General features: G+C 42.1%; 1 protein-coding gene across 1 annotated transcript in view; it reads left to right on the forward strand.

Moving 5' to 3' along the window:
* Window positions 1-22,269, forward strand: part of CSMD1 (CUB and Sushi multiple domains 1) — a 1,664,412-nt gene that overhangs the window by 1,341,158 nt on the left and 300,985 nt on the right. Inside the window, 2 exon segments of the mRNA XM_032468715.1 lie at window positions 3,209-3,333; window positions 14,772-14,893. Of these exon segments, the coding sequence (XP_032324606.1) occupies window positions 3,209-3,333; window positions 14,772-14,893 (247 nt within the window).

Consider the following 22,269-nt stretch of genomic DNA (forward strand, 5'->3'; position numbering starts at 1 on the left):
ACAGACACCATGTCTCATCTTAGCTCTTGGGAATGCGTTTACCCTTCAGTGTCTCTGTTTTCCAACCTGCAATCAAACTAAGAGGTTGTTCTTGTTAATAATTTTAATGCTTTGAAAGTGAGAAGCTTCACTCTTTTATCAATTGTCATCTCCAGTCATTTGTCAAAAGGTTTCAGGACAGTAACTCAGGAATGAGTTCCATACTGGACTCTGTGTACTGAGGACAGATTTCCATGGCACGCAGACAGAGGTGTTGGACTAGATCTTCCGTGACACTGTATGGGGATTTTCGGACACTGGGACGCATCCTCTGCTCTGGTAGATTGAGCTTCTGTGATTTTTGTCTGATGGAAATCTGAGGAGAGTATGAATTATGTTAGATGCCAGAGAGTTCTGTCTCAATGAGCAAGAACAAATGTGGCAATCTAATAGTAGGATGTTTAAATATTTAGAAACTTAACTTACAAAGTAATAGAGTCAGAAGTAATGCAGTTATTGTGACATAGAAACCAGAGTGTCCTGTGACTCCGTGGCCATCTAAACGCAGTTTTGTGCCTGCTTTCCCTGATGTGCAGACACAGACGTGCATAGAGGTGACGGGCAACCGTTTGGTACCGAGCTTTTTTCTCCTCAGAATTGCTACATACTTAGGTCATTTTTTCATAGCAGCATTATAGTCATTCAGATACGTATATAATAATATAGTCAATCATATTCCTATTAATGGACACTCTCATGGCTTCCAAAAAACAACTCTGGCCAAATTTTCTCATGTTTTGGATGATAAATCTGTATTATATTGTCAGAAATGAGATCGAGTAGTCAGAGTTAACCCACTCAGAACACCTGACGGAAGTTGTATGAGGAGCGTGTATGAAAAGACAGACGTTTTGTTGGGTGGAGTGCGCGCCATCAAAACTACGAGTGGTGGGCTTTGGTGACTGGAGTGGTGATTGCCAAAGGGAGGCAGCAATCTCATTTTCCTTCCTTTATGTTTGACCACACCTGGAATATTCTGTGAGATACTAGCTCCTTAGTTTAAGAGAATCATAAAAAATGTCGACACTCTCAAATCTCAGCAGTCCCTAAGCTGTTGTTAATCACATCATTCGGTTTGTTTTGTTCGTAGTACTTATGACACTTGCATTTTCTTCTTGTTTGGTTTGTTTGTTTGTTTTTCTCCTCCTGTAGCTAGGCTGTTACCGCCATGGGATTCGGACTTTGTCAGTCTTATTAATTTCTGCATCTTTGCTCCCTGGAGTTGAGTGTGGCACACGGTTGATGTTCAATAAAAATGTAGTGAAAGAATGATGAAAAGTATGAAAACTGAAATTTAAGTACATAGAAAGAACTGAAGATTGGGGCCTGGAATAGACAACACAGAGATATAAAAGTTGTTGTCAAACCAAATATTTAGATTTATTTCATTTATTCAGGTGGTTCCAGGGGTTTAAACAAAGACCAATGAAATTATATGAAGGGACATGTCTAAAAAGTATAGCTGTTTTAAATAACTGCTATGACTGACAGTGAAAATTAGAATTATGCCTACATTTTGTTCTTTTCACTTTCAAAAATAATGCATGTTGTATACTTATAATGCAATGTTTCTCAAAATTACTTTGATAGAATTCTAGTTGCCCTGAATATTTGGTGCAAAAGGGCTTCCTGATCAGATAAATTTAGAAAATTCTACATATTTCACATTCTCTTAAGTAGGCAAAACAAAAGTTTGCACATTAAATTTTAGTAAGCTTAGAGTCCCCTTTAGAAGAGAAAGGTGCTTAATTTTGTTTAATGTAAAATTTTTCAACTTGAATTGACCTTCATTTGGTGATTTTTGTAGACCTCTGTGACTGTGCCCAAAGAGTGGTATATGGAAGTGTGGGAAATGCTGGTAATAATGTTACTGAAATAAGGTTCACTCTGAGATTGTAGATGAGAGTTTTTCAATAAGCAGGATAGGAAAGCACTTGTTTATTTTTCCCCTTATCTTTTATCTGTTAATAACTTTATATATAACACGGGCAACTTTGCATCCTTCCCCTCAAAGACTCTTTCGTTCCCATTTTTGTCAACATCAGCCTCAGGGTGTGTCAGGTGGAAGACACAGGTAGACTTCCCTTGTAACGACAGGCTTGTCGGGTAGGAAAATAACGTGGCGCTCAGCTCGGCGCCAGACAGCCGGCTGAGCAGCAGTGGCTGAGTGCTCAGACCTGGAGCACACCTCTCCCACCCTCCCGGCACCTGCTGAGCTGCGTGTCTGCATTCACATCTCCTTACTGCTCACAGCCTCAAGGCTTCGTGTGTTCAGAGGCAGCTCTGCAGCCAGAGCAATTTTTCATCTAACTCTAGTCTAGATGGATTATTGGTTTTGTTTTGTTTTGTTTTGTTTTTGTAAAACAAGTGATGCTTTTCTGTGAGATGTGTTTCAGAAATAAAATAGTGCCGGACTTCTGAATATAATTAATGCTTGCAAGGGTAACAGAGTCTTTACTGAGACATTTTTTTCTTGTTTTTCATTGGGAACAAGTTTGATGATGATGATGATGTTGTAAGAACACAACATGAGATTTATCTCCTGAAAAAATTTAAGTGAACTTTACTGTTGACCATAGGTACAGTGTACATCAGGTCTCTGGAGATCATTTATCTTCCTTAACTTTTAAAATTCATGCCTTTGAATTAATAAATTCCCATCGCCCCCCCCCCCGTAACCACCATTCCATTCTTTGATTTTATGAATTTGACTATTTTTGATACCTCATATAAGTGGAATCATATAGCAGTTGTGTTTCTGCATACTGACATATTTTCTTAACCCAGATTTTCCCCTTTTTTGGGGGGTAAGATGTTTATTTATATGGAGTGACATCCAACTCTGGTCTGTTTTCAGGGTATACTTCTTACATGCACGATCGGTTCTTATTTAAGCCACAGCCCCTGGTCCTGACACCTCTGTTATTGTCTTAATTTTAGAGAAGACACCCTAAGGTTTCTGTATTCATTCAGCGGAAGCTGGCAGAACAGAAGTTTGAACCCAGGTCTTGTGCTACCTTAGAGGGTCGTACTTGGGGAAACCACTAAAAGATTAGCGTTTCACATGGTTTTGATGGTGTAACACAGTAGCAGCACTGCGATGATTTTTTTAAAGAAGTCTTCCATGAATAATCCGGGTTTTTTTCTTTTTGGTTTTGTGATTGCGTAGGGTCGGTTCCAACGTGCAGTTTTCCTGTGAGGACAGCTACGTGCTCCATGGGTCCAAGAGTGTCACGTGCCAGAGAGTCACAGAGACGCTGGCCGCCTGGAGTGACCACCGGCCGGCTTGCCGAGGTGAGACAGCTGTGATCCGGCCGGGTCTGCCTGGCCTCCCTCTCTCCTCATAGCTGGTGTGCTGTTCTGAATACGCAGGGAGATTGAAGCGCAAGGTGCTGTGCACAGCCAGAGCAAAGCTTGGTGGTGATTTATGTTTTCATGGTGATGTGGCTGAACAGGAAATATTTTTTTTAAATTTGTTAGGAGGCAGAAATTTCCAAAGATATTTATGGTTTTTAAATTTCAGGAAATATATGAGCAAATCTAATCATTCAAACTCATACACACATACTCAGTATAACTCGGTCTCCATCTATCTATCTATACACACAGCTTGCATATTTATGAGAATATGTTACGTGACCAGATCCTTTGGAAAACTTTTTGCACATCCCTGCAAATCTAAAAATTCTCACCTTTCCATAGTAGTGAAGTTGCATTCTTGGGGTTTTTTTGGTAGTTTCAGTGTTAAAGGGAGTTTGTTAGCATGATCTGAAGCCATCATTTTATTATTATATCATCTTAAACTAATCTCGAACATAGCAGAGCAAAATATTGCATCATCATTATCTTCTTCAAAGAGGTCAGAGTATCCATTTGTCACGTCAGTGAGGTATGTGAAGAATCCTACCAGAATTACAGAAGCCATAGTGAACCGAGAAGAAATCTATTTTAGTAAGGAAAAATTTTTAAAAATTAAAAAGAAGTCTAGGTGTTTTGTTTTGTTTGCATTTTGGCCATAGAATAATTTATGCAAATTATAGCTTTAAAGAAAGAAGAAAAAAGCTCTACGCTAAACAAGGGATAAAAAGAAAAGTTTCGTATATAAGAATATCTACCTCCTTACTGCCTTTCTCAGGTGAATGGATTCATAAAATTTTACTTAAAGACGTTTCTGTTGCAAAGTAGTACAAGATGAAGAGCGTCAGTTACATCGTGTGGAATGAACTAGTTGCCAAATGTATCACTAGCTTCATCAGAGCTGAAATACTAGATTTCAGGGTTTATAATCACTCTCGTCTTTTTACGCGGAGAAAACACAGCTTTGTAGCGTCTGTGCGTCCCGAGGGCAGAGTGGGGATGTGTCAGGTGGCAGGGGGCCCTTTCCCATGAAAAGTCTCCCTTCTTGGAGAAGCACCATCTCTGGCCAGAAGGTGCGTACGGTTGGGCCCTCCCCTTTTTGTTGTTAGACTATTCATACACCGTCCAATACTGAAGTGACATCATTAGGGTTTCAAAGGGGCTGTAGCAAAATCCGTGTTCCCACCAAGCAGTGGGAATGTTCATGTTTCCAGTTACAAATGAAAACTAAGTCACAGGTATTATCTTTCCCCTTAGGAAAAAATACGCTTTTGTTTGTAGTGTTTTTCTTGATCTTCTAAACCAGAAACATATGTTGCTATTTTAAAAGCCCACACTAGACAAAAGTAGTAAATACACATCTGTTTTAAATTGGTGATTTAGAGTGACATAAAGGGAATATTATGTAGGCTGTCTGTTATTTGGTTCTTACCTTATTTATTAATCCAGAAATTTTCCTTTCTTCCCCCTTTGGCCTGAATCTCACCTAGACTCAAAACACGTTCTCAGCACCTTGGCCCCAACCTGGACCCTGACTTGGTATCAAACCCTCAGAGGTGCTTATCTCAGCAGACAGCTGCTGCATCCAGGCTGAAGGTGGAACAGTTCCCTCCGTCCCACCAACTGCTCACTCTCAGAGATGTTTTCAGGGGAGTCTGACTTCCTGCTCACATGGATTTGCATGTCCTACTCTGTGGCGTTTTAGAAGAGAATCTCCCCCCACGGGATCTTCGCTGTGCGGTTGCTGGGTCTGGTTCCCCTCGGAGGTCTTGCCGCCTCCCTCCAGCACCCACCTCCCTCCTTCACACCCAGGAGCAGAGAGCACTCCACTTTATTCTGCTCATTTTTCTGGACTCAGATGTTTTACTTCAATTAGACGTACCTTTGTTTCCATGGACTAATCCTTTAGTTCTCTTTCAATGTGTTACTTTTAACTTTCTGAAATAATGAGCTATAGCAGCTGAAAGTAATTCTTAAGAAAGTGTTTTCTTATAGGATGTATATTTTAAATCTCTATACTTGAACTTGAGCAGACTGTGTCTGAGGAGCAATAACAAAGTTTTAAAGAAATACATATTTTAGAGCATTTGGAGTAGTAAAATATTAAACAAACAAACAAAAAGAAAGTATAGAAATCTCCTAAATAGAATAATTTTAGATAAACTCTTTAGAATTAGGTGATAACAATTAGGTGACAAAAACCAAACCCAAGGGATGCTTAAAACAATGGAAATGTATTTCTCTGCCATGTAGAAGTTAAGAGGCAGTACAGGATGAGGATGGCAAATGTGTTTCAGAGGTGAAAATTTCCCTAGTACTCACTCTGTCCACCCTATGGTCAGATGTTCATCCTTGTGGTCCAAAGGGATATCCAAATTCCAGGTGGTAGGATGCAGAAGTTTAGAAGAAGCAGAAGACACATAGCAGGTGTATCCTGTGGAGAGTCTACAGAAACCATCCCATGTATTTCTGCTCAATCCCATTGGCCAAATTCCAGCCAGATATTCTTACCTTGCTATGAGACTTAGAAATGGAATTTTTATTTTATGTGGTTAAATATATAGCAAATAGTTATACTTCTATGAAAGAAGAGGAGAATAGATACTGAGGGAATCTTTGCCTTGGGGTTAATTGCTATAAGAAGGGGAGATGGAACAAATCACTGAATAAGTGACACTTTTTTTTTTTTTTGCTTCCCTGTATCATCTGCAGCTTTTCATGAGTGGAGAGTGCAGATAAATTAGGGAAGCATTCAGCCCTCTCTCATGTCCCTTGGCATTTTTGTATCAGTGCAGGGTTTTGTTTGCAAGCAATATGGATGAAAAAATGGTAGAACTGTATCTGTATGAATATTCCCCTTTCTGGACTGGAAAGGGCTCACGTGTAAGTAACATGGTTAAATAAGGAAACTGTCCTCCACTTCAACACCCCAGCCTCTTTCTCAGTCTTGTACTCACCTCCTGGCCACCTGGCCCTCTCACTAGAGGGCAGCTTCCTTCTGCAAAGCCAGCAGGAACAACCCTCCTTTAGTCTGAAAGACAGAGTTGTGTATAACACCAAATAATCACCATGCGACATGACCTAATCAATTGCATGTACAGATGAACGGCCAAATGCCTTAGTGCACCTGTAGGTGGACCCTATAGAGGGGTCTCCAGAGCACTGCTCTCCACTAGAAATAAAATGCAAGCCACATATGTAGTTTTAAAATGTCTACTAGCCAGATTTGAAAAAAGGGAAAGAAGCTGGTGCCATTACTTTTAATAACAATTTATTTAACCCAAAAATATTCCAAATAGCATTTGTATAGTTAATATAAAGATCATAAGGGGATGGTTTACATCCCCGTCCTTTTATTTATACTGTGACTTGGAAATCAGCATGCATTTTATGCTCATAGCACGTCTCGTCTGAGACCAGCCATCCAGTGCTCCGCAGTCAGAGGTGCCAGGGGCTACCATGGACAGCGCAGCCCGGCTCCGTAGCTCCGCCCACAGTCTTGTCTTCTCCGCCGTCAACAGCCTTGTAGGTGTGAAGGGAAGAAATGAGCTCCGTGATTCTTGGGCAGTGTCCCAGCTGCTGCCCCTCACTGCAGAACATTCTTTCTTCAACTAAAATCCATGCGTTTAGCAGGCTGGCAACATTAGGAGCCCTGAATGTCCTCGTCTCCTCCTTTGAGTAGTGTCTCTCCTGGCCTTCGATGACTGAGTCATCCACTGAAGAACCGCTGAAAACCTTTCTTTAAGTCGAGCTTTTATACGTATGTCTGTACAGATAGATAGCTCTAGATGTTGAAAATGTCAGGGAAATGGATAACATGAAGCATAGTGTTTTAAATGCTACCCACAGCAGACTACCAGGACTATTTATTTAGCTCTCAGTAGGTTCCAAACACCAAGTGATTTTTCAAGTTCCTTTTCCACTCTGTGCTACCCCCATAATAGACTGTATATAGAAAGCAAGCACCATGGTTTGGGTTTTCCTGATTCGTTCTGAGCCTTTACAGTAGCCCTTATATTGATCATCTCAGCCGCATATTCTAAAGTCAGTCATCTATCAAATACGATAAAATGCCTCTGGTCTGAGCATGGTACACGTTATGAGATTTCTGATCAGTCACTTAGGGAAGGGCTAATTCTCAAGGTCCCCATCTTCATGGAGGGTCTCTTAACTCTTAAGTAATTATCATGCCTTCTCCACAGAAGGAATGTCGGATGGAAGCGTTTGATAAATTGCAGTGAGTCAGGAGTGATCGCTCACATCTGGACACTGGGTCCTTAGCCAAGGCTTACATTAGCTAATTAGCTTTGAGGACGGGGGACATTACCTTTCCTTCCTGTTACCACACAGATGAGTGGTTACGATAGCGCAGTAATTATACAAGTGATTCTGTTTGAAATTATGCTTACTTCATTTAGGGATATGAAAACAACCATTATGATTTTTCACAGAGTAAAATATTATGAGCTGTTTGAAATCATATAAGTATCTTTAACTGGCAGTAGATTTTTTAAATAAGCAAACAAAAAAAGAGAAGACAAGGATATAGGTCTATTTTTAAGCAAAATGCTCCAGCTGGCATTTCATCCCATCAATATTTAGGGGGCTAGAGAGAGAGAATTTCCTTTAATGCTAGTGCACTTTGATCTGTGGAATTAACATTTTTAGTTGCTCACTGAGTTGGAAGAGCACACAGAAAAGTAAAGTGTTTTTTGCAGTTGTAACTGTGGGTACAATGGAAGCCAATTAGAGCCACCCATGGTCACAGAGTACAGTTATTATTATTTTGGGATTCCAGGTCAGGTTAGTTCAGAACTACCCTTAACTTGTTAACTTGTCATTTATCAAGAACTTTACAGTTTAGTCTTTCCTATGCAGGTTTTCTCTCCATGCAGAGATGACCTTTTAAATATGTAGTGAAAGACCATTTATACCTGAAAGATGACTTCATTCTACTAGATTAAAGGTCCATAGTCAATTTTAAGATTATATTTTAATACTGATTATTTGGTCAGGTAGCTGTGAGCTCATAGATTTAAAGAAACATACACACTTTTTTTAAAGAAAAACAATTTTCCTTGTAATAAAGATAAAATACTGAGAACTCGTGAGATTTACTCTCTGAACCCTTTCATACATAACATGTGTCAGTGTTAATTGCATTTGTCATGTTGTACATTGCATCCCTAGTACTTATTAATTTTATAAGTGAAAGTCTGTGCCTTTCGACCACCTTCCTACAGTTTCCCACCACCATCCCCTGCTCTTTTGTAACCACGAATCTGCTCTCTTCTTCTGTGAGTTTGTCCGTTTGTTTTTGAAGTCAAATTGACCTACAACACCATGTTAGTTCCTGTTACACAATGTATGATTCAATATTTCTGTGCATTACAAAGTGATCACCACAATAAGTCTAGTTACAGTCTGTCACAGTGCAAAGTTACTAAGTTATTATTGACTATATTCCCTATGCCCTGGCTCATTTATTCTGTGAACACAGGTTTGTCCGTCTTGTGCTGTACACCAGAAATTGGCACATTGTAACTAACTGTACTTTAATTTTAAAAAATAAAAATAAATAAATGACTAGCCTGGTAAGAACTGAGACCATAGAAAGTGAAGAGAGAGAAAGTTTGTCCCTCTTAATTTCTCACACTTTTAATTTCAGTGAATTTGGAGGAATTTCTGGTTTTGCTTCTGGACTCCAAAGGATGTGTACTCTTTACTTGAATGTCACTTGGGAGAAAAACATGTTTTTCTCTGTTTTTTTATTAAGTTACTGGAAATAACAAAGCCTCCTTTTTTTATACCACTGCTCTCAAATTCTACTGTCATAGAGTGACCTGAGAGCTAATGTTACTTTGGTGTTGACTATGCTTCTAGAAGGCGCCTAGGCATTTTCTGACAGCTCCCTCGCATCTGCTTCCCGTCTACCTGGAGCACTTCTGCTCCGGTGTCCACGGGGCTCTCCACCCCGACCCCCGTGAGCTGTGGTCTCACCCAGCCCTCCCATGCCAGATGTTTCCAGGTCCTCTCAAACCCTGGCTCCGCCTTTCCACAAAGCTCGCATGTGCTCCTGACGTTCGGTTTGATCTGCTTGTTAGCGGCCTGTTGAAGACAAGGAACTTAATTTCATTTTCTCTCTGCTGTAGCCTCTGCCTAAAGCAGCACCCAACTCTTAAGAAGCATTCACTGTGTATTTCTTTGCTGTGGATGCTGTGGTGTATGCGGCGGTGTGCTAAATGCTTTGCTTGTGTCCTTCCCTGCAGTCCTTGTAGCGACGATAGATGAAGCTGTGATTATTTTATTAAATGCATAAACAGGGAGGCCTAAAATGAAATAATTCAACATAAAACATCGAGGAACTTCATAAACCAGGCCTGGAACTCTGGTGTGATTAAGAAAAGCAAGTTCAAAAGAAGATGAATGAGTAGTATTTCATTGTATATATATTACAATGTGTGCATATGCATACACACACACACACACACACACACACACACACATACACATATATGCATACATATACTCAGCCATAATAAATAATGAAATTCTGCCATTTGTGACAACATGGGTAGACCTTAAAGGTATTATCCTAAGTGAAATAAATCAGATGGAGAAAGACAAATACTGTATGATTTTATTCATATACGGAATAAAAAAAAAAAAAAAGTAAACTGAAACCCAACTCAGATACAGAAAACAGATTAGTGGTTACCAGAGGGGAGTGGGTGAAATGGGTAAAGGGGATCGTTTGTAAGGTGATGGGTGGTGACCAGAGTTGTGGAGGTGATCACTGTGTAGTGTGTACAGATGCTGAATTATAATGCTGTACACCTGAAACTTATGTAATAAAAAATACAAAAACATGAAGAAAGGAAAAAAAGAAAAGCAAGCTCTTAGCCTCTGACATGCTTCCTCCGTTTTGGTTGACAGTCTGGATATAGACATAAAATCTGCAGTTGATGAAAATGCTTTCTTCCAGATCATACAAGACTGCCCAATATAATTCTTAATTCACTTGAAAAAGCTTCAGTTGTGAGTCCAGAGATCCTATTAAAGTTTAGTCAAACAGAATATTCTTGCCTTCAATTAATTTGATTAATTAAGTAGTTACTAAAGAACAGTAAAGGTTCCTGGAACTGATTTTCCGTAAATAGATAAATAATTACTTCAAATTACGGAAGACAAATTATGTGAAACAAATACGCTTTATACTTAAACATTCAGTGACTAAGCGGGTAAGTGGCACTCAGAATGGGTTAGTTTTCTTCCCCCTTTCCACTCTCCTTCTTGATATACTTCCAGTTATCATCTTGTGAGTTCTAATTTTACTTTAAAAACATATAAGCTGTAAGCAAATTTTGAGTTTACAAATTTACAATGCTGCCACATGAGTAATATTAGCTGTACGTTAATTAGGTCATGGTTATTGTCAAAGAACATTTATTAAGCATTATTAAGATTTAAGTGTTAATTGCTTAATGTTAAGTGTTATTTTTCCAAGAAGATCTTGCCAAGGGGGAAAGTGTTGGCAGGGGCAGAAAGTGGATTTCAACGCAAATACGTTTGAGCATTCATGTGTACGTTTCCATTATAAGAATGTATTTGAATCTTGCTATAAAAACTTGCTTGACACTAGGATATTGTAATTACTTAATTATTCGCTTAATTACGTACTTTGCTGACTAATTAAATAAGTGTTTAGTGCAGAAGCCACTGTTTGGGAAGCAGTTCCCTGTCTCCAAGGACACGGTGAAATTGCTCATCATAGTCCAACAGGTCAGCTGAGCTTCCTCCATGTCTGAGAAGCTACGCAGCCCTTCCTAGTGAGGCGTGAGGGGTCAGTGAGGAGTTGGTGACTGGAAAGAGACAGGCGGGGTGATAAAGCCAGATCATTCAGAGTCAGATGACTCCCAGATCACCAGTCGAGTCTGTGTTAGCTCTAGCGGGAAAAAAAGCTGGCACAGCAGTGTAGATGGGTTTGTAGATAAACTGAGACCCCCGCTCTCCTTCTGTCGAAGGGTGTGCATGCCTTGCCTGGCCGCCCTCCCCTCCTGTACTCTCTTCTCTCATCGCCCGTCCTCCTCTCCCTCACCACCCTGAGGGAACCTGATCTCAGGGCCAATGGCAGAAACACCTGCTTGGGCATCCCCAGGGCCCTTCGACCTCTTGGTCCTTGCTCACTGGGTGCGTGTCCGTCAAGCCTTGAGGACTGAGAGAGGAGTCTTGGCTTGTCTCTCGTCTCTTGGGCTATTGCTCTTCTTACTCTTCCCACAGATGGGGTGTTTGAGGAGTTTAACGTGTAGTGCACGTGGACAAAATTCACCTCCAGGTGCTTGAAGCTGATGAGGAGGAAGACGTGGGGTGTGACAGAGGAAGTAGTATAGTTCTTTCTACCTTCCCTGCTCTAAAATTCAGAGAACACGCAGCTTAATATGGCCCGTCCTGCTGCAGAACAGAAAGAAAGCCCCAGGTGACAGGTGGTCTCGGGAGGCCTGGAGGATCCCGTCCAGTCTGTGCTTCAGCACACAGAGGTCATGATAACTCAAGGTACACTGTTATTATCTGATGGTAACTCTACACAGAAATGCTGGAACTTTGAGTGGTCATCGGTAGACAATCTGAGAATTACCTGTGTCCAGTAGGAAAGCTTGAAACAAGGAAGTAGTGCCTATTGAATCGTAATGATGGCGGTAGAGTCATCACATGGTGAAGAGGCAGATGACTAGGATGGGGTCCCTTTCTACAGAAAGGCAAGGACTGAGGTACGAGCTCAAGTTTTCAACAATTTCCCAGGAAAGAGGATTAGAATTAAATAATTATAGTTAGATCATATGATTTAAGGCTGTTAACCTACTCAAAAACAACAGCAACAAGTATCTATGGGGGAAACTGCCAGGAACCGTTCTAATTGTCGAGATTACACAGTGAACAAAACAAAACAGACCACTAAAAAACATCTCTGCCCTGAGCATTCCCACATATTTCATTTCAGCCGATTATTTTGATGGTTTTATTAAAAGTATGGGTTAAAAAGTTAATTTCTTAGAAAAATGCACTGCAAAAACAGGGACATAGTTATAAGGAAAAAGAAGAATATATTTTATATATCAATTGGACAACTTTTGATGAGATATACCTCTGAAGGGACTAGATTCACAACTTGCTCTGTGTGAAACTGGTATCATGTATGCATTACGTGTAGAAAGTGTGTTGGTTCCCTGTGAATATTTTACTAGTAGTTACCTCACTAAAAATATAATCACTAAAAATCCTGTCTCCCCAAGCAGTGGGTATGATGAATGTCATGAAGAACTGGTAACAATTTTAATAAGTCAAGTTAGAGGTCAAGCTTCAAAGCAGGCAATTGGGACACAAAGCCATTGACGGGCTGTCAGAATTGGTGAACTTTCCAGCAGAGTGACAGCTGGAGCTAATGACTGGACAAGTACAAATTGTCAGTGGGGCTGTAACACATTAGTTCCCAACTGCACAGATTCTTCAGATGTGTCTTTTCAAAGTTTGGAATGCTTAGAGTGGCACTTTGATAATGTTAATTCAAAATGAGTCAGCAGGTATTTATTGAGTAACAGGACATTCCGCCTCTGTCATTCAGTATGCAGCTTCACAAAGTAGGAGCATGTAACGTAAAGGTGTCACGCAATTTTATTGACAGTTTTTCTTCTAAGGTTTTCTAATTAACACTGGTAATATTAGAGTGCTTTAAGAAAATTTCGGCTCTGAAGTCTGTGCTTTTGTCTGGGAGCCCCTTGGAGAGTGAGCTAGCATGGTGCAGGTGCGTGTGCCTGAGTGTGCTGCCGTCAGACGCCTTTTGCAGCCATGACTCACCTGCTGGGTTTGGAACCAGCTCACGTTGCATTCTTGTTTACTAAAAAATGCTGTTCATTTGGAAAGCAAATGTCAGTATTTTAAGTTACCTTTCATATGTTTTTGTTAGTCGACGTACAGTAGGTGAATTCAGAGCTAATTATTTTTGTAGTAAGTATCAAGTAAACCAAAAGCTGTCTAAAGTCATCTTCTCACTTTTGCTTTGTCAGCAATTGTAGACACTGGATACAGTGCTGAGCGTATACAGATAAGGAAAGGAAGAATGCCTTCCCAAGTTCAAGGGATTCACAGCCTTGTAGGAAAGAGGAATCTGTAAATTAACAATTACAACACAGCCGTATTGTTGGGACTAGGCACAATCCACATTACTGCTCCATCACTGTAAATGAAACAGGGAGACGTGTATTCCTGGAGGGCAGTTAGGAACTTCCCAGTTCGCTTCTCCTCATTCCTCCCCGACAAGATGGCCCTGGATGTCAGAACCCTGCTCTATTTAGCGTTTAGCTGAATCTCCCGGAACAATGTCTGGCCTGCAGTGGGTGCTCAGCCAGCAACGAGAAGGAAGGAAGGAAGGCTGGGCCATGATGACAGTTAGCTCTTCACTGGATGGCAGTTCAATCAGTCTGTGTGATGTGGTGTTTTAGGGGATGAGCCAGAGATTCTCTTGTGTTAGTTCTTAACTTGTGGGATTAGCTCTTCTGCTCTTTTGTTAAACCCATTTTAAATTACTAACATTAAGACTGGAGATCAGGGTGACATTTGATTTCCAAAAATTGTCTACTGATTTTTTTAAAAGTTCCTTTCTAGCTTTTTAGGCTAGAGGCAGTCAGCTGAAATATGTTTATACTCAGAGCTCAGCCCTTCTGATTGGATTGTGTCATTTCCTTGGTCTTTCCGTTTTAGGGTACTTTTCCTTTCAGACTCACCATTCCTATTTTCTTTCTTTATACTTTCTACTACACTTTGAGTTCCTGTTTGCATTGTGCTATAAGGAAATTGGTACAGTTTGTTATAATATAAGATCTAAAACTTGAAGGGAACTTAAAATATCTTCTGTTCCACCATCCTCATTTAAGAAGGACAGGGTGAGGTGATGGAAGTTGGAGTTACTGATCCCCAGTCACAGAGTGTAGGGAATCGTCCAGACTAACCCTGGTCTCCTGAATTCTGCAGCACTCTCCTGTTGTGTCACGTACAAACAGACATTTAAGCAGACCCTGTCTGAGTCAGAATGGGGTTTGAAATGTACTTACTTGATTTGACATTGTGCACAGTGCTGTTGTCAGTTAGGGCATCCTGTGAATAGTAATGTTTTAGAAGATATACGTAATAGAGTTCCAGTTCAATGTTGCAGGCACCAAGCAAGGGTCCTGAAGGCTGAGCAAAATCCACTTGCCAGCTTGAGATCACAAGCCACTTTTACTACAGTCGCTGAGTAGTTACCTCGAAGTTCCATGTGCATCTTATGTCTTCGTCACACAAATGGAATCCTGTAGAAAATAACATTATCTCTGTATTTCCAGCTAGGACGTGTGGCTCAAATCTGCGTGGACCCAGCGGCGTCATTACTTCCCCGAATTACCCGGTTCAGTATGAAGACAACGCACACTGTGTGTGGGTCATCACCACGATGGATCCAGACAAGGTAAGGCTCTCATCCTCCACCTCTGTGTGCCCAGTGAGACCAACCCTGTGCTGGCTGGCCATTTAAGATCAGCAAGCTGTGCATGTCATGCACCCTTAACTTTTGCTGTTTGGGTTGAAATTCTCCTGCTGCATGTGTGTCTGTCCATCCACAGTATTGGAGAGCCCGTCTCGGATTCAGCTATAGAGTGCGTATTCTCGGTGTGCTCGTCTGTGCTGGTTCTGGTGCTGAGAACACTTACTGTCTGCCCTCTTAGAAGTCTTCCAGTGTACGGTCCTGTATGGTCACCCGTGGTCCCCGCCGTACACTCAATGTCTGGACCCATTCTTCCACGTAAATGTAACTTTGTATCCCTTACCAACATCTTCCTGTTCCTTGCACCCTTGGCACCTGTCAGTCGCCGTCCCTCTGCCTCTGTGAGTCCAACTAGCTTAGATTCCATAGGAGTGAGGTTGCGCGGCACGTGTCCTATTGCGTCTGGCTTCTCTCGCTTAGCTCGATGTCCTCCAGGGCAGAGATTTTCCTACGTGAAGGACAGGCCTGTTTCTCTTTCTTTCCTGTTGTTGGCTGAGAAAAAGCACAACCTTAAAGTTGAGAATTTTGTCCTGTTGGGTGGGCATGCTGAGGACTCAGGCCTGGGAGACAGGCTCTCAGCTCACTCTGAGGGACTATCCCAAGGAGGTAAGGGAAGAGCCAGGAGATATAGGAGTTTTTGCAAAAAGGAAAAAAAAAAAGCAGGTAGTTGGAACATCAAAAGATGATTGTTAATTAAGAAAACCAGATGTCTTAAGTTAATGAATTTTGCATTTTTCTATGTATGGGAGGATGCGAGATTTGGGTTCAATGAAATCATTCCTTTGATCTGCACCTGAACTATGTAGGGCCAGAACCCGATTTTTGTCCAACCTGAGTCCCCTCAGGGTGCGCCTGGGGGTGGCCTCAGAGGCTGAGGGCTTGATGGACGCAACATCCTTTGTTCAGTGGTACAGCAGGTGACTCTGTCCACACAGTACACACTGGAGTAACTGAAATCTCCATGCACATGAAGGAGGCTTGGAGTGCCCATGGTCTAAACCCCTGGCCTGACAGACAAGAAGCTGGGATCCAGGGAAGGTAAACTGCCCGCCCAGGACCGTGCAGTCATTCCCTCACTTCAGGGTGAAAACGTACTGCCCTTGTCACTGCACCATGACAGCTTTCTTCCTCCTGAAGGAAGTTAGTTCCTTTGTAGCTCTGTTCCCTTATCACTTTGATGAGAACCATACGGAGATGAAATAATAGGTCATTCTGTGCGTCCATAGGCTTTTGGCTGTAGGTAGCAGAAGAGCCCCCTCAGAGCTGGGCGATTTCAGGGAAGCACTGTTTCACGTAGCAAAAGTGCAGAGCCAGGGAGATGCCCGGGTTAGTTCCGGATGGAGCTTAGTAACTTCGCTCGAGGCCCCGGTGTTGGCCTTTCTCCTCTGCTCAGCTCTCCGGAACTGTGATGACACCCCCTCAGGTCACTAGAGGCCGTAGCATTCTCACATTCAAAGTTCAGTGAAGAAACTCAGCGTGTCTCTCTTGGAAATGGAGGAGATTTTCTAGAAGTCCCTCTGGGCGTCCCTCCAGGCGTCCCTCCAGGCCCAACTGAGTCAAATGTCCACAGTCCAGCTCCTAGGCAGCTGAGGAGAGAACCATCTGGAGGCCAGAAGAAAGGGCGGGCGGCTGTGGGTGACGAGCCGCATCCACCACGTGCAGACAAGCGGAGGGACGGAGGAGGGGATCTTGGTTATCTCCACGTTCAGCTGTTGACTTTGATACGTTTCAAAGCCCACTATCTTCCCATTTCACCGGACACGGGTGGGCTAAAATTAGTTACAACTCATGAAGTGTGTCCTTTGACATTTTGAAGTTGATTTTTAGACTTGGCCAAACTTCACAATGACAGATGAAATAACGGATTTATGCAGTTTGGGTGTATGCATTTCTCTCATTTTACAGCTTCCACTTTTCTCTCTCATGTTTGTGTGCACTTACGTAGATTTTTGTAAATATTTCTTACATATTGTGTTGACTCTGTACTCGCAACAATTGACAAGTTGAATTTCAGAATTTCTTGTTATACTGCTTCAGAAAGTCCCTTGCCTTTTCTTCATTTATTTGGGTGAAATGTTCAAAGAAGAACCAAGCTATTCCGGGTTGACAGACTCACACACGATTCTCTTGCAAGAGCTCCACTTAGACACCTGAAGGCGTCTCAATTAAGCAGAATTACTATCCAAATTAAGCAGCAGCCATTGCCATTAAGTATCATTAAGCTTAATTTGATTCCTTGGGAGACATTCCAAATAAGGGGGTTTCCCGATTAAGCGTGTGGTGCTGAAGGCGTGTTACATATCGAGCATAAGAAAAAGGAAGGCTTACGTAAAGGTTTCCAGACAGTGGCTCTTGCCAGAAGCATGAGCGGAATGCTAGGCAAGAGGAATTGGTACACCTCAATTCGTGTGTTTGATGTGCTTTCTAAACCTTATGAAGTAAGATCAAATAGAAAACTGAAATCAGTTTCCAAAGTCAATGAGACATTAGTTACTAAACCCCTCTTTTGTTTGAAGGATTAACCCTCTCATGATGACTTACACTCTTCCCTGGTCTTAGATCTGCTTCGACAATTAAATAACCCAGGGACATGTGTCAGTTTATACCAAGTGGTGACACAGAACAGCTCATACAAAAAAATGCTTGTAGGGAGTTGACAGAGTCTCTGAGTAACACGTGTTACAATTTGTAATATTGTGAGATGTCAAGTTAACAGGAATACCAGAAATCTATTCACTTGCATGTGTTTATTAATGTATATAATTATCCTAATATGTATTATATTAATATGCATTATCTATAATGACTCTTAGGAGAATTACTGTAGTAATTAATGTGCATGTATTAGGAGAACCTGCAGAAAAATTTTTCAAAAACCAAAAAGTACCCCAAGTGGATTCAGTTTAGTGGACAAGTAGGTTTCTAAGCACTTGTCTGTAATTGTTCTTGCTGTCCTAGTCTAGTAGAGATTCTATAAAAATTAATACAGTGCAAGATACTACTTAATATTTTTTACTATAAATACATTCAACAATCCATCTTTTCTCAGGTAAAACTTTTGAGGAGTCCTGTGGTCAAATTCTTAAGTAATATGTGGTTAGCTACCCACAGATTATGGGAATTACAAGCAAAGGCTCTCAAAGTCTACCCCTGGGGTTTTCACTGAAAAGATTAAACATGGAAGACAGCTTTCCTTGGAACCCTAACATATGTGGATATATGGGTATGTGTGTGTGTGTATATGTGTGTGTGCATGCAAATTTTTTTTCAAATACATTTGGCGCTGAAAAAATTTCAGTACCCAATTTTAATTTGAGCACCTCAGAGAGCAGTGTTTCTGTTCATGGTAAATTCAGGATTTAAAAGATTTAAGACATTTCAACTTTGTCTTCATTCGTTCAGGCAGCTATAACAAATTATCACAAACCAGGTGGCATATAAACTGCAGACATTTACTTCTCACATTTCTGGAAGCTGAAGTTTGAGATCAGGTGCCAGCGTGGCTGGGTTCTGGTGAGGACCCCCTTCCAGGGTGCAGGTGCAGGCTTCTCGCTGTCCTCACACTCAGACAGGGAGGGGCTCTCAGGGGCACTAATCTCAGGCACAGGGGCACAGCCCACCTGACATAACCACCTGCCAAAGGCCCCACCTCCATTTCCATCACTAGGCTTTCACCATACGAATTCGGGGGGCAGGACACAACACATTCAGAACATAGCAATCTTCTAAGTAAACAAATGCTCAAAAATTCATAGAAGTATTTCATTAGCCAAGCAAATATTAGCAACTGAAGAACCCTCATAAACATCTTCATGTGCATCTGAGCATCCCATGGTGCTTTGCACGTGGAGGAAATTGTAAAGTTTAACGGAGATTAAGTAAACAAACACTTAGAAACGTGGGTTCTTGTTGCCACGCCTGCCTTTCCACTTTCTAGGACATCATGTGGGTCTTCCCACACTCATTTTGTGCTTGCACATTGAACTGTCAGGGTGACATCTCGGCCATTTTGGAGAAATGAACTAAACTTTACGCACATATGGTGTGTCCAGACAACCAGAAGAGCAGGGCGGGGGAGGGCATCTGGATCGCCTTGGCCAGGAGAACCTGCTGGGTGTGCGGACGGCTTTCTAGCAGATGGGCAAGTCATAGGAGCTCGTGAGGGGTGAGGGCTTGAGCGGGGAGTGAGAGCAGGTGGGTCTTTTGGGAATAGATGGGAAAGTGGATTTAACAATCCTTTTCAACTGTTGTGAGTGCCTTCGGACTATCACTGGTTAATAAGCTTAGAAACCTGTGCAGAATGCCAGGCCAGTAGGGCATTGTAGGCATGATCAGAAAATCCTCAAGTCCTTTGTGGAGCAAGGGAGGGGAGCCAGGGATGAGGACCTAAGCTTGGGGTGTGCGGCCAGTGGGCTGAGGCACCACTGAGCAGCACTGGGGGTGGTCTCTAAGCTGGACTTCTGGGTGTGACTCCTGCAGGCTGTGTGATTGAGGCAGAACATTTGACCACTCTGAGCTTGTGTTTCCTTAAGGTGTTAACAGTGCCTGCCTTTGAAGGTTGTTGTGAAGAGTATAAAATCAGTGTGAAGCACGTAGAACCTTGTCTCCCAAACACAGTAGAAATCCCTCCTCCATCTCCTCCTCCTCCGCCTCCTTGTCTTCAGTGTGATTATTAACTCCTAGATGCAAGAAGACTTAAATGGGACCCTGAAGGACAGGCGGAGGGTTTCAGTGTGATGCTAATGGCGCTGGCTGTCAGCATTGGCCGCTGATAGAAGGAAGAGCACTGCAATGCTTACGTCTTAGAGGTCATCCTGCCGACAGTCAGGTGGACAGTGTTGAAGGGCACAAGGCAGAAGCAGGAAGCGCGAGGACTTTGCTGTGACTGTGCAAGACCATGTGACCCTCGGTCAGCACAGCGGCTTCAGGTTTGGGGAGGAGGAGATGGACTTGTGAGATATTTCAGGGGTAGTAACTGGCCACAGCCATGTATACGTTTGCATTACGCCTTTTATTTGATGACTAACTCTTGAGAACTACAGACAAATAAGAAAATTTGCTTTGTATTAAATGTTTGTAAGAAAGTTCAGCTTATCACAGTCGTTTTGGTAGAAAGAACATTAACTTTTTATTATTCAGTGGATTTTGTACATAATTGGAAGTAACAAAGTCATACAGATATAGAAAAGGCATTCATTTGCATTCACAGTATTTTAAGATGCTTTGAAGTGGAATTTGAATAGATATAATTCAATAGATGTTATTTCCACATTAGGGGAGTCACAGATTGGTGGAGAAGCAGAGACAGGACATGACTGTCGGCTATGACACTGCATTGAGCGTCCTTGTGTTTCCGTCAGACACCTTTCCAGCCCAGATGCCACGATGGGGTCAACTAACTGTCCCCTTGCTTTCTTCATAAGTCCCTGACCTCTGCTGGAGGAAGTCGGGTTCAGCGCCAGCTGTCCTCCTGCACAGCAGCAGGGCTCCCTCACGTTACTGGTGCCTTACGTTGTCCGTATCAAGTCTCCAGTATACCCCCTCTCTGTACCAGCCCTTTCATTCTCAGTGCCCAAGTGCCGCCCACTCACTCCTTGCATCTAAATACATTTCTGTTCAGTGCTTTTCTTATTTAAAGCTAACAGTGATCATACAAGTAGGAACAATACAACAAGACATACTCGTTCAGCACATCTTTGCACCCACATTCCTGCAGATAATTGGGAAAGAGCGATGAGCAGAGATCTCAGGTCTTCGCTTGCAGGGAGGTCCCACGGTGGGAGGAAGAGGGAAAACCAACTAACAGCCCAGCTCAGTAAAACACATCCACGTGGCGACCAGGCATTGCGTGACGATGAAACAGGATGGAGAAATAATTTATTGAGGATATTTAGACACTTATAAAAGAAAGAAAAGATTAAAACTTTGTATAATGCCATTTTGCGTAATTACCACCCAGAGGCCACTGCTGTTTTTAATACATAGTCTTCCGTTTCTTACATACAGAGATCCTCAGCAAAAAGATCACACTCTGAACGCTTTTATCTCACCCTGTTAAGAGACAAAGGGAAAAGTGTTCACAAATAACGAGGCTGTGTTTTTTTCCTTTGCTTTTTTTTTTAACCATCTTCAACTGGAAAAAAGATTACCTTCATACTCCAAGCATTTCAACCAAAGGCAGGGGAAATGGTCAAACCCCCGCAGATAGAGGGAGAAGCTCCCCAGACAGTAATAGATTTGTGTGGCCGGTTCATGACTTGCCCAGAGCTAAAGTTAAACTTTGTATCGTATTTTATAAGAGTTCTAAAAATTTGTTTCCTTGTTTCTTAATGGTATAAAACATAATGGTGGGTCTTAGGAATCCTAGATTTGAATGAAATAAGTTATTATCTCTTGTAAGCAAGCCTCTGTCTACAATGTCTTTGAATTCCTGTCTGGTGCATGGTGGGTGGAGTAGAGCAGGCTGATTAACAACGCTGAATAATTAGCTTGACAACTAATTGTTTTATATCACCTAGGAGGCAGAGAGGGTGGTGCTGTGACTGGTTTTTTTTTTTTTAACAGATAAAGCTGTCTCCAAGCCACCAACCCCACAAATGTACACATTATTTGGGTCTAAAAAATGGCCAAATATAGTGTACTAATGTTCCCAGATAAACTGTTTGTCGCTCCTAAGCTTGGCCGTGGGTGGTGCTTTGTGAGCACTTGGCTTTCCCATACTTTCTTGCCTTCCTTAGGCTGTTCTTTATTTTGGAGGATACCTGTTACCCAGCGGTTCCCGCCAGTGTGCAGACTTAAAAAGAGAGTATTCCAAAGGTCTGGAGAGTGTTCTGCGGGTCTTCACAGGCCTCTAGGCGATGCTTTGATGGTGCTAATGACCTGGTAATTGCTTTCCCGGGTTTCCACTGACGTGTGAGGCCTGCTGATGGCTGTCAGCCCTGCAGAGTGGGCCCCTGGCAGGTGCCGGAGGAAGGGAGCCACAAGGATTTACCCTCCCGTCACCTCTCTGTGGTGAGGTGCTGGGCAGCTGTACTTGAAACTGAATGAACCTCCCAGGTAGCAGAAGTGGAATAAATCAAGCCTTGCTTCGAGAGGTGCTCACAGAGGAGACATGCCGTTATTGTTTCTAACAGCAGACACACCCAGCACCTGCTTCTCGTCGCTGTGGCTTCCTGCAAGTCCGTGGACTGATTCTGAATTTTTCCGTTTGTAGCAGGAATGTTTTGTTGTTGAGGAGAAGGCATATTTTGTTTGACACGTTTTGCTAGAGGACTGAACCAAGCATATCATCTCACAGGGTC

Source organism: Camelus ferus, chromosome 26 (genome assembly GCF_009834535.1).
Source record: "Camelus ferus isolate YT-003-E chromosome 26, BCGSAC_Cfer_1.0, whole genome shotgun sequence".
Classification (NCBI taxonomy): domain Eukaryota; kingdom Metazoa; phylum Chordata; class Mammalia; order Artiodactyla; family Camelidae; genus Camelus; species Camelus ferus.